Source organism: Marmota monax, unplaced genomic scaffold (assembly GCF_021218885.2).
Source record: "Marmota monax isolate L192 unplaced genomic scaffold, Marmota_monax_Labrador192_F-V1.1 WCK01_AAM20220418_F8-fsc00022, whole genome shotgun sequence".
Lineage (NCBI taxonomy): Eukaryota > Metazoa > Chordata > Mammalia > Rodentia > Sciuridae > Marmota > Marmota monax.
The window spans coordinates 27,779,820-27,795,951 of NW_026695215.1; the positions used below are offsets into that span (position 1 = coordinate 27,779,820).

At 41.1% G+C, this 16,132-nt stretch overlaps 1 protein-coding gene across 3 annotated transcripts in view; it reads left to right on the forward strand.

Moving 5' to 3' along the window:
- Usp4 (ubiquitin specific peptidase 4) overlaps window positions 1-16,132 on the forward strand; it is a 48,664-nt gene that overhangs the window by 25,149 nt on the left and 7,383 nt on the right. For all 3 annotated transcript variants that reach the window (XM_046431545.2, XM_046431546.2, XM_046431547.2), the window contains 8 exons: window positions 1,289-1,462; window positions 3,385-3,543; window positions 4,538-4,762; window positions 6,134-6,217; window positions 6,814-6,908; window positions 9,970-10,161; window positions 11,281-11,369; window positions 14,526-14,750. In XM_046431545.2, the coding sequence (XP_046287501.1) occupies window positions 1,289-1,462; window positions 3,385-3,543; window positions 4,538-4,762; window positions 6,134-6,217; window positions 6,814-6,908; window positions 9,970-10,161; window positions 11,281-11,369; window positions 14,526-14,750 (1,243 nt within the window). The remainder of the gene's footprint in view (window positions 1-1,288; window positions 1,463-3,384; window positions 3,544-4,537; window positions 4,763-6,133; window positions 6,218-6,813; window positions 6,909-9,969; window positions 10,162-11,280; window positions 11,370-14,525; window positions 14,751-16,132) is intronic.

Genomic DNA, 16,132 nt, shown 5'->3' on the forward strand with positions numbered 1-16,132 from the left:
AAAGGGGCTGGGGTTGTAGCTGGGGTTGTAGCTCAGCAGTAGAGTGCTTGCCTAGCATGGTTGAGGTCCTGGGTGTGATCCTTAGCACCACATAAAAATAAATAAATAAAATAAAGGTATTGTGTCCAACTACAACTTTAAAAAAAAAAAATTGCTCCAGAATTTTTTGGGGATTTATTTATTTATTTATGAGATTCTCACTATGTTACCCAGGTTGGCCTCAAACTCTATCTCAAGTGATCCTCCTTCGTCAGCATCCTGAACAGCTGGGATAATAAGCATATACCACACATCTAGCTCTGAAATTTCTTGAGTGCTCACAAAGTTTTAGATTTCAGAGCATTTTGGATTTAAAATTTTTGGACTGGTCATGTTCAATATTCCAAAGTCTTTGAAAACAGATCTGAAACACTTTTAGTCCAACATTTTGTTTGTTTGTTTTTGTGTTTTTGGTACTAAAGGTTGAACCCAGGGACATTTTACCACTGAGCTATATCTCCAGCCCTTTTTATTTTTTATTGTTTTGAGACATGGTCTTGCTAAGTTACTTAGGGCCTCACTAAGTTGCTGAGCCTAGACTTGAACTTGCAATACTCATGCCTCAGCCTTCTCAGTCACTGGGATTAACCACACCTGGCTGCAGTGCCCATTTTAAAATTTGAAGTTAAAATTAATATATACATATATAATGGTATTATTTATGGCTTTTATACTGATTATCCTCATTTTTTTTCCCCTTAGGATATTTAAGTTTTAGTAGGCATTTGTGTTTTTCTTAATTATATTTTGTCTTCTCATGAAGAACTGGAATTTTCCCAGTCACTTCCATTGAAAAATTATTATCCTAAATATTATTATCTTCCATTGGATAAAATATTGAGCTTTTATCCCCAAGTACCTTGTTTGAGAGATGAAGTCTTTGTTACTGCATGTGAGCTCCTCCAGGACCGTGTCCTTAGGAGGTTTGCTGTGAGGTGGTCCCTCAGCTTTATGGGTGTCAGCCCCCAAGAAGCTTCTTAGTGTTTCATTTTCTTGGGGCTGACCCTTAGTGGCCCTTTAGAACTTATCTTTTTTTTGTTTTGTTTATTGTTTTTTCGTTGTAGTTGGACTCAATACCTTTATTTCATTCATTTATTTTTATGTGGTGCTGAGGATCGAACCCAGGGCCATGAGCAGGCTAGGCGAGCGCTCTACTGCTGAGCCACAATCCCAGCTCCTAGAACTTGGTTTATCTTGTTTTTGTATGTTCACTTGAAGAGGTGTAAGCTCTAATCATATTCTGTTTCAGTGCCTAAGCAACACTGCACCACTGACTGACTACTTTCTCAAAGATGAATATGAAGCGGAAATCAACAGAGACAATCCTCTGGGCATGAAAGGGGAGATTGCAGAGGCCTATGCAGAGCTCATTAAGCAGATGTGGTCTGGAAGGGATGCTCACGTGGCACCTCGAATGTTCAAAGTAAGCTGACTTATGTATTTCTGTTTTCCTTTTTTGAGAAGAGTGGTTTAGTGTTGTAATGAGGCATCCCTTTACTTTCATTTAAGATTAAGGTGAGATCTAATCCTGAAAGCACCATAATATTGAAACCTTCTTTATTGTCATTTAGCAAACACTTAAGTGCCCTTAATGCCCACATCTAGCCTGGGATGCCCCAGGAGTCACTTGATTGCTCAGAATAGTATATTCTGTGGTGGCAGTGTTTACATTCAGTGTCCTAAACCCAGACCATAAAAATTCAGTTTAACTTCCAGGATTATGTGAAGGCTATTCCCAGGATCCCTGATCCTGAACCCTACATCCCTGTGGTCTGAGTTATCCCCACCCCACCCCTCAGTTAGGAATTGGGTTGATTTTCTCAGAAGGTGATGTGAGGAGCAGTTCTCACTCAGGTCCCTCAGCTAGTAAGATTTGGGGAGGAGATGATGAACTTCACTGGGCCTTGGAGCAGCTTGGGCTTTCCATAGCCCTAAATGTTTTTTTTTTTTTTTTTCTTCTTTTTTTCTTCTTCTCTGCTAAGGGAAAGTGCCTTGTCCCCATAAGTTGAAATCTGAGGAACCCTACTTAACCTGCACTGGTGGGGTTCAAGGAGTTTTCAGGAAGCACATGGTAAAAAAAAAGATTTGCACGTTTTTGATTCAGAAAAAGGAAAAGAAAATAGCATCTTAGCTCAATGAGAAAATGAAAATCTCAGGCTGGGGGTTTAGGTCACTGGTAGAGCACTTATCTAATATGTGTTAGGCCCTGGGTCCCCAGTACCACAAAAGAAAAAGAAAGAAAGAAAAAAAAATCTCAAGTAGCTTGTTGAAATTGAAAATGAATTCTCTTTCATCCCCTTAGACATATGAATCCCTGGGAAATAGAAGTAAATTATTATTCATATAATAAGTCATAAAGAAACTAGAACTGTGTGAAACACACTGGGCTTAAGCTAATATAAATAAATAGTTGGCAGGTAATATTTAGGGGGTGTTTGAGCAGCTTAACTTCCTCATATTTTATATCTGCACTGTCTGGTAACAGGCACTAGTTCAAGTGCCACTGGGCATCTTGAGCTGTTAGCAGAACCAAGAAACTGAATTTTAAATTATATTTATTTATTTATTTTCTCTTGGTGCAGGCGATTGAACCCAGGGCCTTGCACCTGGTAGGCACACATTCTACCACTGAGCTATACTTTAGTCCCTGAATTTAATTTTAATTCTTTTAAATTTAAATAGCCAAATGCAGTTAGTGGCTATGGTATTAGACAACACAGGTATAGAATAGTGATTTTAGTATACATCAGAATCTCTGGAAAGATTTATTACAATACAGACTGCTGGGCCCATCTCTAGAGTTTCTGATTAAATGGGTCTGGGGTTGGGCCTGAGAATGTACATTTATACTGAGGCCCTAGGTAATGCTGTTGCTGCTAATTGGTGTCCACATTCCAAGGATTGCTTGTGGAGAGCAATACTGGGTAGTCAATTATCTAGACACGTGAAGACTATTATGTGCAAGAGGATTCATCTAGCTGATGCAGGTATCATTTCTAACATTGTTCTGGAGTTTAAGACTAAACTAAAGAAAAGGACATTAGAGAGGGATTTGTCTTAGTACTTAGGTGTGGCTACTCAGAGTGCTGATCCTCACCTCCATTATAGGGTGGTAGCCCAGGTTCTAAATCCCTGGCTGTCCTGGCTCTCTGTTCTGAGCCTTCTCTTTGATGGGCACCATTGACCTCTGTTAGGTTCTTTAGGAGTTAATTGGGCTACTCAAGTAGGTGGTGTTTTCCCTCATGTCCTAGCTAACTCTTTAAAATTGTTGTTGATAATCACTGCCTCTCAACTTCACTGGTTCTTTATATATTATGCCTTCTAATATAGTTGCTTTTGTTGTAGACCCAAGTGGGACGTTTTGCCCCTCAGTTTTCTGGCTACCAACAACAAGACTCTCAGGAGCTGTTAGCCTTTATTCTGGATGGATTGCATGAAGACCTGAACCGAGTAAAGAAGAAACCTTACCTGGAGCCAAAGGATGCCAATGGGCGACCAGATGCGGTATGATATTGAAACAATCTACATAATAATATCCAACAGTTGCCTCCTATTGACATTGTGGGGAAATCTTCTGGTCTTGGGGTGTTAGTGCCAGGGCTCACATTGCCTCTCATTGTTGATAGTGATAGGAGGGTGGACTCTGGTAGGGAAATGCATTCCAGGTCAAAGGGGGCTTACTATACTACCTTTTTTGTTTTCTGAATTACTGGAGGTGGCCCTGATGTCACAAATGAGTCAGTTTATTTAGTATTTCATAGGCTAATTAGAGACTAGGGCACTCTGAAAACTGTAGTTAAAAAACAAAACAAAACAAAACAATTGTAGAGTGAACCCTTAAGATTGTAACTGCTCTCATTAAAATCAATCTCTGGTTTATACAGTGGCATACACATGTAATCCCAGATACTTGAGATGCTGAGGCAGAAAGATCTCAAGTTTGAGGTAGCCTGGATAACTTGGACTGTTTTTTTTTTTTTTTTTTTTTTGGTTCTGGGGATTGAACCCAGGGGCACTTAACCACTGAGCACATCCCCAGCCCTTTTTTATATTTTGAGGCAAGGTCTTGCTGAGTTGCTTAGGTCCTCACTAAGTTGCTGAGGTTGGCTTTGAACTTGAAATCCTCCTGCCACTGGATTCAGTCCTCAATACTGCAAAAATTCATGAAAGAAGGAAGGAGAGAGAAAAGACAAGACAGGACCCAGGAGGTAGTCCTTGCTCTGGTCAGCCCTTTGTGCCCATGGTACTCTGAGTGCCCCTTGTGTCCTATAGATTCTCTGTCAGCACCTTATTAAACATGTCACTGGGCATAGAGCTGGTGTTTGTTGTGAATGTTACAGCTAAGAGCAGTCCTGGCCTTGCTTGCCTTGACATACTCTTGGTTACATAGACAACTTCTCAGTATATCTCACAGTATTTGCTATGACTCGTTCTAGATGTAGGGAAAAAGGACTGAGAGGTTGAGAATGTTCTACTTATCTCTTTTCTTTTCATCTAGGTGGTGGCAAAGGAAGCCTGGGAGAATCATAGGTTGAGGAATGATTCTGTGATTGTGGACACTTTTCATGGCCTTTTCAAATCTACTTTGGTTTGCCCAGAATGTGCTAAGGTTTCTGTCACCTTTGACCCATTTTGCTACCTAACTCTTCCACTACCCATGAAGAAGGATCGAGTAATGGAGGTCTTCCTTGTTCCTGCTGACCCTTGCTGCAGACCAACTCAGGTAATAGAATCTGCATTGTCATGACACCCCTTTCTGTGAGTGGTCTCCAGGCCCTGGTGGGATCGTTTTCATCTGTTGCTTTGGAAACTTGGGTTTGTCTCTGTTTATGCTGTTGACCTCTATCAGACCTTGGTGTAATCCCTTGTCATTCAAGACCTGTTGTGGAGGTCTTAGGGGATTCTCTATCACTTTTTTGCCCATGTTCTATTCATGTCACTGTGATAGCCTGATTAATCTGCTAAGTGGTCCTTGAATCTGAATGTTGAGAAACCCAAAGCAGGGTACTTTCCTTTGTCAATTCTGTTCTTAGATTAGCTTGAAGAACTTGGCCAGAAAAAGAGGCCAGATGTGAGGTGTGACCAGTATCTTAGTGTTCAGTTTTCTTGATTGCTCACATCCTGATTTATTGCTTAGTCTTCTCTTTAGTTTCTTTTTTCCTCTCTCTCCTCCTTTTGGAGTAGAGGATTGAACCCAGGGGTACTCTGCCACAGAGCTACATTCCCCCCCCCCTTTTTAATATATATATTTTTTAGTTATAGATTGACACAATCCCTTTATTTTATTTGTTTATTTTTAGGTGGTGCTGAGGATCGAACCCAGGGCCTCACATGTGCTAGGCAAGTCCTCTACCACTGAGCCACAATCCCAGCCCTCTCCTTTCCCCTTTTTAAAAAAGTTTTTAGGGCTGGGGTTGTGGCTCAGTGGTAGAGTGCTTGCTTAGCATGTATGAAGCACTGTGTTTGATCCCCAACATCACATAAAAATAAATTTTAAGAAATAAATACAATTTTTTAAAAATTTTGAGGCAGGGTCTTCCTAAGTTGCTCAGACTACCCTTGAACTGGAGATCCTCCTGCCTATTCTTTTGAGTCATTGGGATTATAGGTGTGTGCTTTTAGTTTCTATCTCTAAAAAAAGGTGATCTATAGAACCAGATGGCAATTTGTATTATTTTAATAATTCTTTAAAGGGAGAGGTAAACTACTCCAGAAAGTGAAGAATAAAATAAAGCAATGTGGGCTGAGGTTATAGCTCATTGGTAGAGTGCCTGCCTAGCATGGATGAGGCCCCTGGGTTCAGTCCCCAGCACCACAAAAATTAAGAGAGAGCAGGGGAAAGAAGGGAAGTGTTTAGCAGCCTTTAGAAGGGGAAGAGAAGGCTCAGCTCCCATGCTGTGTTGCTTGAGTGAGTGGTGTTCATCTTGATGACTTGCCTATTTTTTCTGGTGCTTTGCTACTGACTCATCTGTACCCTGACCTCTCCATCTACTGACTCTGGAAGGGCCTCTGCCCCAATGATACTTCCTTCTCCCAAGTCATTTCCCTGCCCCATAGAGTACCCCTGTTACCTTGACCATCTCTCCCTTTGCAGTACCGTGTGACTGTGCCACTGATGGGGGCCGTCTCTGACCTGTGCGAGGCTCTGTCCAGGCTGTCTGGCATTGCTGCAGAAAATGTAAGGCGGGGTGATCAGTGGCACTTAGACTATTAGGGTTACTTCATTGTCCTTTGGAATTTGTTTAACCTTGTAGTTACTTTTTGGGGGGGTAGTTGTTATTGGTCAGCACAAATGTGATTATTAGTGTATATCTGGATGTCTTACACCTTCTGGTTCTTGCTCACAATGCACACCATAATTGAGACTGTGTCTTCCATCTCTGGGAAACACAATCTTTCCTTCACTGGGGGTCATGGTACCCATGGTCAGGGGGTAGTCCAGGAGCAGGGCTCTGTGTGCTTCAAGTGGCATGGAGACTTCAGGCCATGTGGAATACACCAGAGCCTTCTAGATGACAGCTAGTCTCTGGTCAGCACTTGTCACCATTCCTATTACTTTAGGGCACTTGTTACCTGCATGGATAGTGCTAGCAACTAAAAGGGAGCCATACTGCACCCCTTTGAACCTTGGCCCCAAGTAGTGGGGCTTGTTGCATTATAGTTTCTTTAGGGATAACACTCCAGTAGGACATTTTTTCCCCTTGTTCTGTGTTTTAAGCAATGTAGGGGTACCCTGAGTCATCCTATAATCTCTCTATTACTATTGATTCTTAGATGGTGGTCACAGATGTGTATAATCACCGGTTCCACAAAATTTTCCAAATGGATGAAGGTTTAAGCCACATCATGCCTCGGGATGACATTTTTGTGTGAGTACTTAGCAGTTTCTGGTGCAGGATCAGAGGTAACATTCTAGAGGCTTTGCCTTATTTGTGTCTCCACAGCGAAGTTCTGGCAGTCTGTTCGTGTGCATTTTTTTCAAGCCCCAGTGGAAAGATCTGGATATTCAGGGAATTGTGGGCAGCCATCAGTGCTAATAAGTACCTACTGGCATTACTGAGCTGCATTGCCAACATATACATAGTCTTTGGTCACTAGTTGCTGCTTCTTAAGAGTGCTGATTCATACTACAGATGGTCCTTTTGTCAGAGATGCCTCACTCAAGAAGAGTCATAACTGTAACTGTGAGAAGGGCCATGGGAAGATATGAGAAGGGCAATTTTATAGGTGGATCTTGGCCTTTCTGTGCTGTAGGCTGTGCCTCTCAGGCTGGTGCCAGAGTACCATTATCCCCATTTCAGAAATAAACGGCAGTTGGCAGCTCAGACATTCTGCAAGCTCAGAGATTCCATTTTCTCATCACTGTGGTGACAGTGTACTGGTCTCCTCACCCATCCAAAGTGCTGCTTCATGACTGCTCTAGATAATTGTGTGTATTTCCCAGTTGCAGTAGGTTGGGACATGAAATTGCCCTGTGGCTCTCAGAGAAGCTTGACTGGACCACAACCTTTGCTGGTCTTCCCTCTTTACCTTTCATTCAGACACTTGCTTCTGCTGAAGAACTTTTTTTTTTTTTAATCAGAGATTGAACCCAGGGGTGCTTAACCACTGGGACAGCCCTTTTTAAATATTTTATTTAGATATTGGGTCTCACTTAGTTGCTTGGGGCCTTGCTAAATTGCAAAGGCTGGCTTTGAACTTGCGATTCTCCTGCCTCGGCCTCCCAAGCCACTGAGATTATAGTCATGTACCACTGCACCTGGCTTGTCTGTTTTTGACACAGGAATGCAGAGAGCCCTTCCCATTACATATTTGGGCCTATGATATCTTGGTCACTCTTAATAGTTCTTGGCTGAGTGTGGTGGCATATAACTGTAATCGCAGTGGCTCAGGAGGCTGAGGCAGAAGGATCGTGAATTCAAAGCCAACCTCAGCAACTTCATGAGACCCTATCTCAAAATAAAAAAAAATAATAAAAAGAGCTGAGGATGTGACTCAGTGGTTGAGTGCCCGTGGGTTCCATACCTGTACTAAAAAGAATAGTTTTGTTTTTACCACATATACATAAAAGATCTTGGTTCCATTTACTGCCTTCCCACTTACAGATAATTTTCCTGATATTATAAATGGAGGGTGCCAAGGCTCATGCTGCGCAACAGGGCAGGGAATGGGAAAGTTAGCATTCATATCTGTTGCTGACTCCAAATCCTTAACATAATTTCTCTCAGTTCTGGAAACTAGTGATTGCGCATACCTGATCCCACAAGAAATGGTGCATCTCCCTGCAGGGAGCTTTGCAGAATCTCATCAATAAAGGAATTTCCATAGGGTTTTAGGGCCAACCGTCAGGAAAAGAAATTCTTTTAAAGATAGCTCCTCTTGCAGGCATGATGCCATATGCGTATAGTGGCAGTGACTTAGGAAGCCAAGGCAGGAGAATCCTAAGTTCCAGCCAGCCTCAGCAACTTAGACCCTCAGCAACTTAAGGAGAGACTGTCTCAAAATAAAAAATAAAAAGAGGGGCTGGGGTTGTGGCTCAGCGGTAGAGCACTCGCCTAGCATGTGTGAGGCCCTGGTTCCCTAGCACCACATAAAAATAAATAAATAAAGATATTGTGTCCAACTGAAGAATTAAAAAAAAAAAAAAAAAGAACTGGAGATGTACTCAGTGATTCAGTCCCTCATACAGGGGAGGGTGAAGGGGAGGGGATGAATTGCCTAAGAAAACCAATAGTAACGTGATGTTTTTTTGAGCATGTCATGTATCATACTACTAAATCACTTAATTCTTTCTACAGCCTTGTAAAGCAGGTAATCCTTTTGTCCACTGAGTAAACAAACTCAGAAGTTATATTGGTGTACTGGGTCACTGAAGCCAGAAAATGGCAACAGTGAAGCTGAAACCTAGGCCAGCCTAAATCAAGGCCCAGCTCTTAACCATTGTGAACTACAGATCCCTACTTAGAATATATCATGAACACTTTTGTGAGTTGTTCTTAGAGTTCCTCCTGCATAAACTGTAGACAGGTCTACTTGCCAGGCATCTGGGAGGGAATTTGTATGAAGTTATAGTTTTAAAAAATTGAATCAGTAAGTTTGTATCTCCCTCTATAGTCAGTTGTTAGCAATTTTGGTAACATCTGTTCCAGGACAGAACATCTCTTAAATCTTCTCAATCCCATGTATTCACCAAGTAAGACACATTTTTAAAAAATATATTTATTTATTTTTTTTAGTTGTAGTTGGACACAATACCTTTATTTATTTATATGTGGTGCTGAGGATTGAACCCAGGGCCTTGCATGTGCTAGGGAAGCGCTCCTCCGTTGGGCCACAACCTCAGCCCAGACACATTTTTTAAAGTAATTGATTTAATTTAGCAGTTTCTTTGGTTATCTCTCATTTTTTTTAACATTATATATGATTGTTTTATTTCAGCGTTTTTGAACAAAGATGGCAAATAATTGATCTTTTTAAAGTTCTCTGTTTGAAAAGAAGAGTTTTTGTCTAATATTCTGTGTACATCCTTATACTATACCTGGTTTTATTAAAGGGCAGGGCACCAAGAATTCAGTTTAAAAAGCTGAGGGTCCTTGGTAACAAAAGATCAACTTGACTTCCTTTACCCAATAGTCCAGATAATGGCCATCATTTGCATATTGAGTCTCTGTTGAAGGCGCACAGAGTTTGAAGCCATCGTTGGAGAAGGAGCTTGAACTTAAGTCCAGTTATATAGATGTTGACGATGATCCTTTGTGGGATTCCTGACCCAGCCTCTGGCGTTGCTCCTGAAATGGTTTATCTACCTTTCCTGCTAAAGGATGCTCTTTCCTAGAAACGATTGTCTTGACCAACACATAGCTGCAGCTCAGATGTTTGTTCTCACAGGGACTTGTTTGCTGAAAGTGCTCTCTTGTATGATTGATACAGGTATGAGGTCTGCAGCACCTGTGTGGATGGCTCGGAATGTGTCACGCTTCCAGTCTATTTCAGGGAGAGGAAGTCTAGACCATCGAGTACTTCCTCTGGGGCAGTACTATATGGGAGGCCACTGTTGGTTTCTGTTCCCAAGCACAAGCTGACTTTTGAGTTTTTGTACCAGGCTGTTTGCGATCGGATCAGGTTGGTAGCAGGAATATACTTTGGTTGTTATTGGAAATCAAGATAAGTCTAGTAATAGTAGTGACAGTCCCTATAAAGTGTCTAGGTTGATTTTATGTACTCACTTCTATAAGGTGTGGTGATAGTACACACCTGTAATCTCAGCTAATCAGGAGGCTTTGTTAGGAGGATAACAAGTTTGAGGCCAGCCTGGGCAACTTAGCAAGACCTTGTCTCAAAATAAAGAAGAAGAAGAAAAGAAATTCAGCTGTGCCAGCTTCTGGAAGGGCCAGAGTAGATGTCATTTGGGATGTGGCATCTGGCACATTTAGGTACCACAAACCTGGGCACTTAAGGCTCTGGGCCTTGGAATCATGTCAGTTACCTGTGTTAGGAATGCTAATGCTCTGATGCCATTTTGTATTTGAATATTTTTTCTGAAGTGCTCCACTATTATTCCAAACCTGATCATTAGCATTACTGGGAAATAGTTGAAAAAATCATGGTCCCACATGACATTCATAGAAGAAGCAGACTTTTTTTTGGTGGTGGGGGTACTGGGAATTGAACCCAGGGTGCTTAAACCCTGAGCCACATCTCCATCCCCTTTTTAATTTTTTATTTTGAGACTGGGTCTTGATAAGTTGTTTGGGACCTCACTAAATTACTGAGGCACATTTTGAACTTGTGATCTCCTGCTTCAGCCTCCTGAGCCACTGGGATTACAGGTTTGTGCCATTTCGCCTAAGAAGCAGATATTCTTTATAGAATTGTTGATAGATTAAAAAGTATTGTGCCATTACATGTTTTTAAAGCATTTTTATTTCTGTAAATTGTTGTACGAATAGCAGAATATATCAGTATGAACTACTGGCTCCGTGTGGTGATACTGGCCTGTAGTCTTAGCTATGTGGGAGGCTGAGGCAAAAGGATCACAAATGTGAGGTCAGCCTGAGCAAAAAAGGGGTGTGGGTGTAGCTCAGTAATAGAGCATCTCTAGGTTAAATCCCCAGTACCAAAAAATAAATAACAATAATAATAAAAATGAAAATAAATTATGAACTACTACTTAGGTGCATAGTGAAGAAAAATAGTTAAATGTTAAAACTAACAATGTTTTCTTGTTTTTATTTTTTAAAGCCGCTATATAAAACAGCCTTTGCCTGATGAGTTCAGCCTCTCGCCCTTGGAGCCTGGGGCTTGCAATGGCTCCAGGGGCAGCTGTGAAGGTAAGTGTTTCCCTGCACTGGGGGACTGAGACTAACCAGATTTCTCTTTTTCTTTTTGGTATTGGGAATTGAATCCAGGGCCACTTTACTACTGAGCTACATTTCTAGCCCTTTTTATTTTTAATTTAATTTGAGTCAGAGTCCTTTTTTTTTTTTTTTTTGAGAAAAGGGAAAAAAAGTTTTCTGCTTTGCTAGGAAAGGAGAAATGCAGGGGACTCCTGTCCTAGAGGCTATGATTCTGCCCATCAGCAGGAACAGGGGGCTTTTAAAGAGGTGAATCAAAGGCTCATTCCAAGTGTCTTCTGTTGGAGTTGTAATTCACTTGTTAATTTGGTAGTTAGTCATTTTTGAGATCTTCTGGTACCATTGCCAAAGTCTGGATTACTTCCTTCCTATAGTGAATGTATACTCAAGGACAGATAAATCTGTCTAAAATGGGGAAGGGTCATTCTGTTTCCCCTGAGATTAGGGAGTTGCAAGGAGAGAAGAAGAGAAAGAAACATGTCCATTTTAAAAAATAAGTTGCAGTGGCAGAGCAGCAAGAGCTATATTCAAAGCATAAAGTGAACCTCTGTTACATTTCTTCTCTGTTAATTTCTACATTCCATTTCTATGGAAAAATGGGTGACAACATCTCCAAGTCACTTCCTGTTCTCTATTAGGTGGGGCATGGACAGTTAAGGGTATTTAGCATCAGAGAAGTTTAGAGGTTCACATTGGCTGATGGCAGGTGACTGGACAAGCATATGCAGGTCAGGGGTCATGCTCAGACAATAATAAACAGGACAACAAAGCATTACTTTTAGTATTTTAGTCAGTCTCTGAAAACCATGAAGATAGTAACTCATAATTGTATCAGTGAAAAAACAGATGGAGTTTATCAATGTAGGAGGCTAGGAAGATTTGTCTATGAGATCAGGCTCAAATTAGGACAAACTTGCAACTCTACAATCTTTGTTATTATTATTGGGCACTCCCACACAAGAACCCTTCCTTTATAGTCTCCAGCTTTATTTACTTTTCTAGGGCTGACACAAGTGTACATCTTAAGTTACATTAAAAAACAAAACAAAACATTTTTTTTTTCCTTTTAAATATCCATGTAGAACTGTGTTTAGGCTATACTCTCCTGCCAGGTGTTTAAAACCTAGTTGGTCAAAATTGACCTTGTTCCTCTGAGATTCCTCAGAGATCACTCTTGGGAACTTGTGCAAAGTCTCTTGGCTCCTTTAGCTTTTGAGGTAAGGTCTTAACTAAATTGCCCAATCTGGCCATAAACTTGGGATTTTCATGCTTCAACCTTCAGAGTAGCTGGCCAGCTTTCCCTCTTTTTCAAAGGCGTCATACTCATGGTAAAGAGAGGTTCTTTTTTTTTTTAATATTTTTTAGTTGTAGATGGACACAATGTCTTTATTTTTATTTATTAATTTTTATGTGGTGCCGAGGTTGGAACCCAGGGCCTCATGCATGTGAGGCAAGGGCTATACCACTGAGCTATCCCAGCCCAAAGAGAGTTTCTTTTTTTTTTTTTTTTGGTGGTGCTGGGGATTGAACCCATGGTCTTGTGCATGCAAGATAAGCACTCTACCAACTGAGCTATATCCCTAGCCCCAAAGAGAGTTTCTTGAGGCTAATCTGGGGGCTCTTTAAGTTGAGTTTCACCTCAGGCGCACCGAGCCTAAAGGATTGAGGGACTTGCTGAGGTCATGAAGCAGTCAGGATTTGAATTCTCTTCTGTTGGGAGTACAATGTGGGTATTTACTCATCACTGTATCTGCCTCTGTGCCCTGACTTCTGTTGACACAGCTGTTGCATTTAGCTTGGATGGTGAGCCTTTGATCCCTAGGGAAGATACATGTCTTGGCCAATCAGAAGGCAGAGACAGGCTCTCCTGGGCATTTCTTTCTGTTTACCTAGGAAGCCACAGATGATGGCCGACTCTAGGAAGCTCCTGCTTTTGGAAGGAAAGAAATCAGTCAGAAAAGCAATATGATGGGCTTTTGAAGGAAACCCAGAGGCCAAGGGCTGAAAAGTAGTCCATGTCTAATCAAGGAGCTATGTCTGATCTGTATTGTAGTTGTCACTCTTTTTGTGGGAAATTAGGTGAACCAGTGACTTTATTTCTGTAAAACATAAATGATCTTCAAGTTAGTGGTATAAATTCTCAATAGCAGATCCAGATGCCTAGATTTCTGTGAGGTACACACAGTCCTAGAAAGTGAGAATTGATGTTAAAAATGACCACAAGGCTCCATTTTAACATTCAGCATGTTTTTTATAGAGGAACTGAATACTTTTGCTTAATATTTGTGTTCATTATAGTATTTGAACATTGACTCCTGAATTATAAGTGGTGCTGAGGACTGAACCCAGGGCCTCACATGCTAGGCAAGCACTCTACCACTGAGCCGCAACCCCAGCCCCTTGAATTGTATTTCTTGAGGGTTTTTTGGTTTGTTTGCTTTTTTTTTTGTTTGTTTGTTTGTTTTGTGGTGCTGGGGCTTGAACCCAGGTCCTTATGCATGCGAAGCAAGCATTCTATCAGCTGAGCTATAGCCCCAGCCTTTAAATTGTATTTCTTTTTTTTTTTTTAATTTTTAATTTATTCTTTAGTTTTCAGTGGACACAACATCTTTGTTTGTATGTGGTGCTGAGGATCGAACCTTGGCCCCATGCATGCCAGGCGAGCACATTACCGCTGGAGCCATATCCCCAGCCCCTAAATTGTATTTCTTAATGTACAGTCTTCTTAAACATTGAGCGTGAATCTCATTTTAGTACTTTTCTCTCTGTGGACCTAATGATGAAGTTGAAAGAATGAGAACACATGGTGTGAAGTCCAGTAGACTACCAAGTATTGTAGGGCTCTGTTTAGAATGACAGGACTGCTGGATCACTTTGTTGCTCTGGGAGACTCATTTAAGTTCTCTGGGTCTCTACTTCCTTATCATGGAAGAAGTGTCTACTCTGCTCATCTTGTCTCTTTCTCAGAGAGGGTCACACGTGAACTCAAGTGCCTGGTAAGTGCAAAGGGGTAGATGTAGTTTCACATACACAGAGCAAAATCTTTAAGGAAACATCATCACAGGTTTCAAATAAAAATTTTAACATTGAATTGGTGACATGAAATCTGTGTTATTTTCATTTGTATTACAGGAGACGATGAAGAAGAAATGGAGCATCTGGAAGAAGGCAAAGAACAGCTTTCAGAAACAGAAGGCAGTGGGGAAGATGAGCTAGGAGGTGACCCCAGTGAGACTACTCAGAAGGTCAAGGGCCAACCCTGCCCCAAAAGACTTTTTACCTTCAGTCTTGTGAACTCCTATGGAACAGCTGACATAAATTCACTTGCAACTGATGGAAAACTACTCAAACTCAACTGTAAGTACTTTCTCTGACTTTTCAACCTGGGTTTTGGGGACGTGGGATCTATTTGAAAAATCCTTGCTCTTGACACAGCATTGGGCTTTCACAGTCTTTGTCTCTGGGAGCAGACACCTGTGTGATCTTTGCCTCTAAGGACATTTTCAGCAACCACCCTTCATGCTTTTATCCTCAGTCCTTAATGACCTCAGAAGGAAGCAGGTCTCTAGTTATTCTCACTATTGCTGTGGATTAGTGGTACTTCTGTTTCCACTCTTGGTAGCAGCATTTCCCCAAACTAAAACAATTCAGAATGAATAATTAAATAAATACTCATGGGGGATGAAGCTACGGAGCTACAACCACAGTTCTTTTATTTTTTAATTTTTTGTAGTAGTGGGGGTTGAAACCAAGTGTACTCTGACACATTCTTAGCCCTTTTAATTTTATTTTATTTTGAGACATTTTCTAGCTAAGTTACCTAGGCTAGCATTGAATTTGTGATCCTCCTACTTCAGCCTCCTGAATTTTTGGGATTATAGTCGTGTGCTACCATGCCTGACTGCGTACTTCTTTTTGATCCAGAAAATGATCACAAAATATGATCCTCTGTATAAGATTGTCATGGCTCGAGTAGACTCTCCATTGTTTGGAGCCTGTAATGGGACTGTTATACAGATGGAGAGAGGTATCTACAATGTTTGTGATGCCTCCATGGTTATGGAGAGGAGCTACCATGCCTTTTGGCTTCCTTCATTGGGAAAGAAATTGACTGGTTAACTAGATGTCCTTGAACTAGCTAACTAGTTTGCTTCCTTCCTTTGATTCTTTTTTATTAGTTATATCTCCTTTTAATTTTAATTTTTTGGGGGGTTCGTACCAGGGATTGAACTCAGGAGCACTCAGCTACTGAGCCACATCCCCAGCCTTATTTTGTATTTTATTTAGAGACAGAGTCTCACTGAGTTGGATAGCGCCTCACCATTGCTAAAACTGACTTGGAACTCTCAGTCCTCCTGTCTCAGCCTCCTAAGGCGCTGGGATTACAGGCGTGCACTGCTGCACCTGGCTTTATTTTAACTTTTTTTTAACAAACTGGGGATTGAACCCAGGGCCTCACACATGCTAGGCAAGTGCTCTGCTACTGAATTAGATACCAACCCCCCCTTATTTATTTTTTTTTAATAAATTAATGTATTAATTAGGTGTATATGACAGCAGAATGCATTTTGATTCATTGTACATAATTGCAACACAACTTTTCATTTCTCTGGCTGTACACGATTAGGGTCACACCATATGTGCAGTCATATATGTATCTCGGGTAATGATGTCCATTTCATTCTACCATCTTTCCTGCCCCTATACCCCCTCCCTGCCTCCCTCCCCTTTGCCCAAAC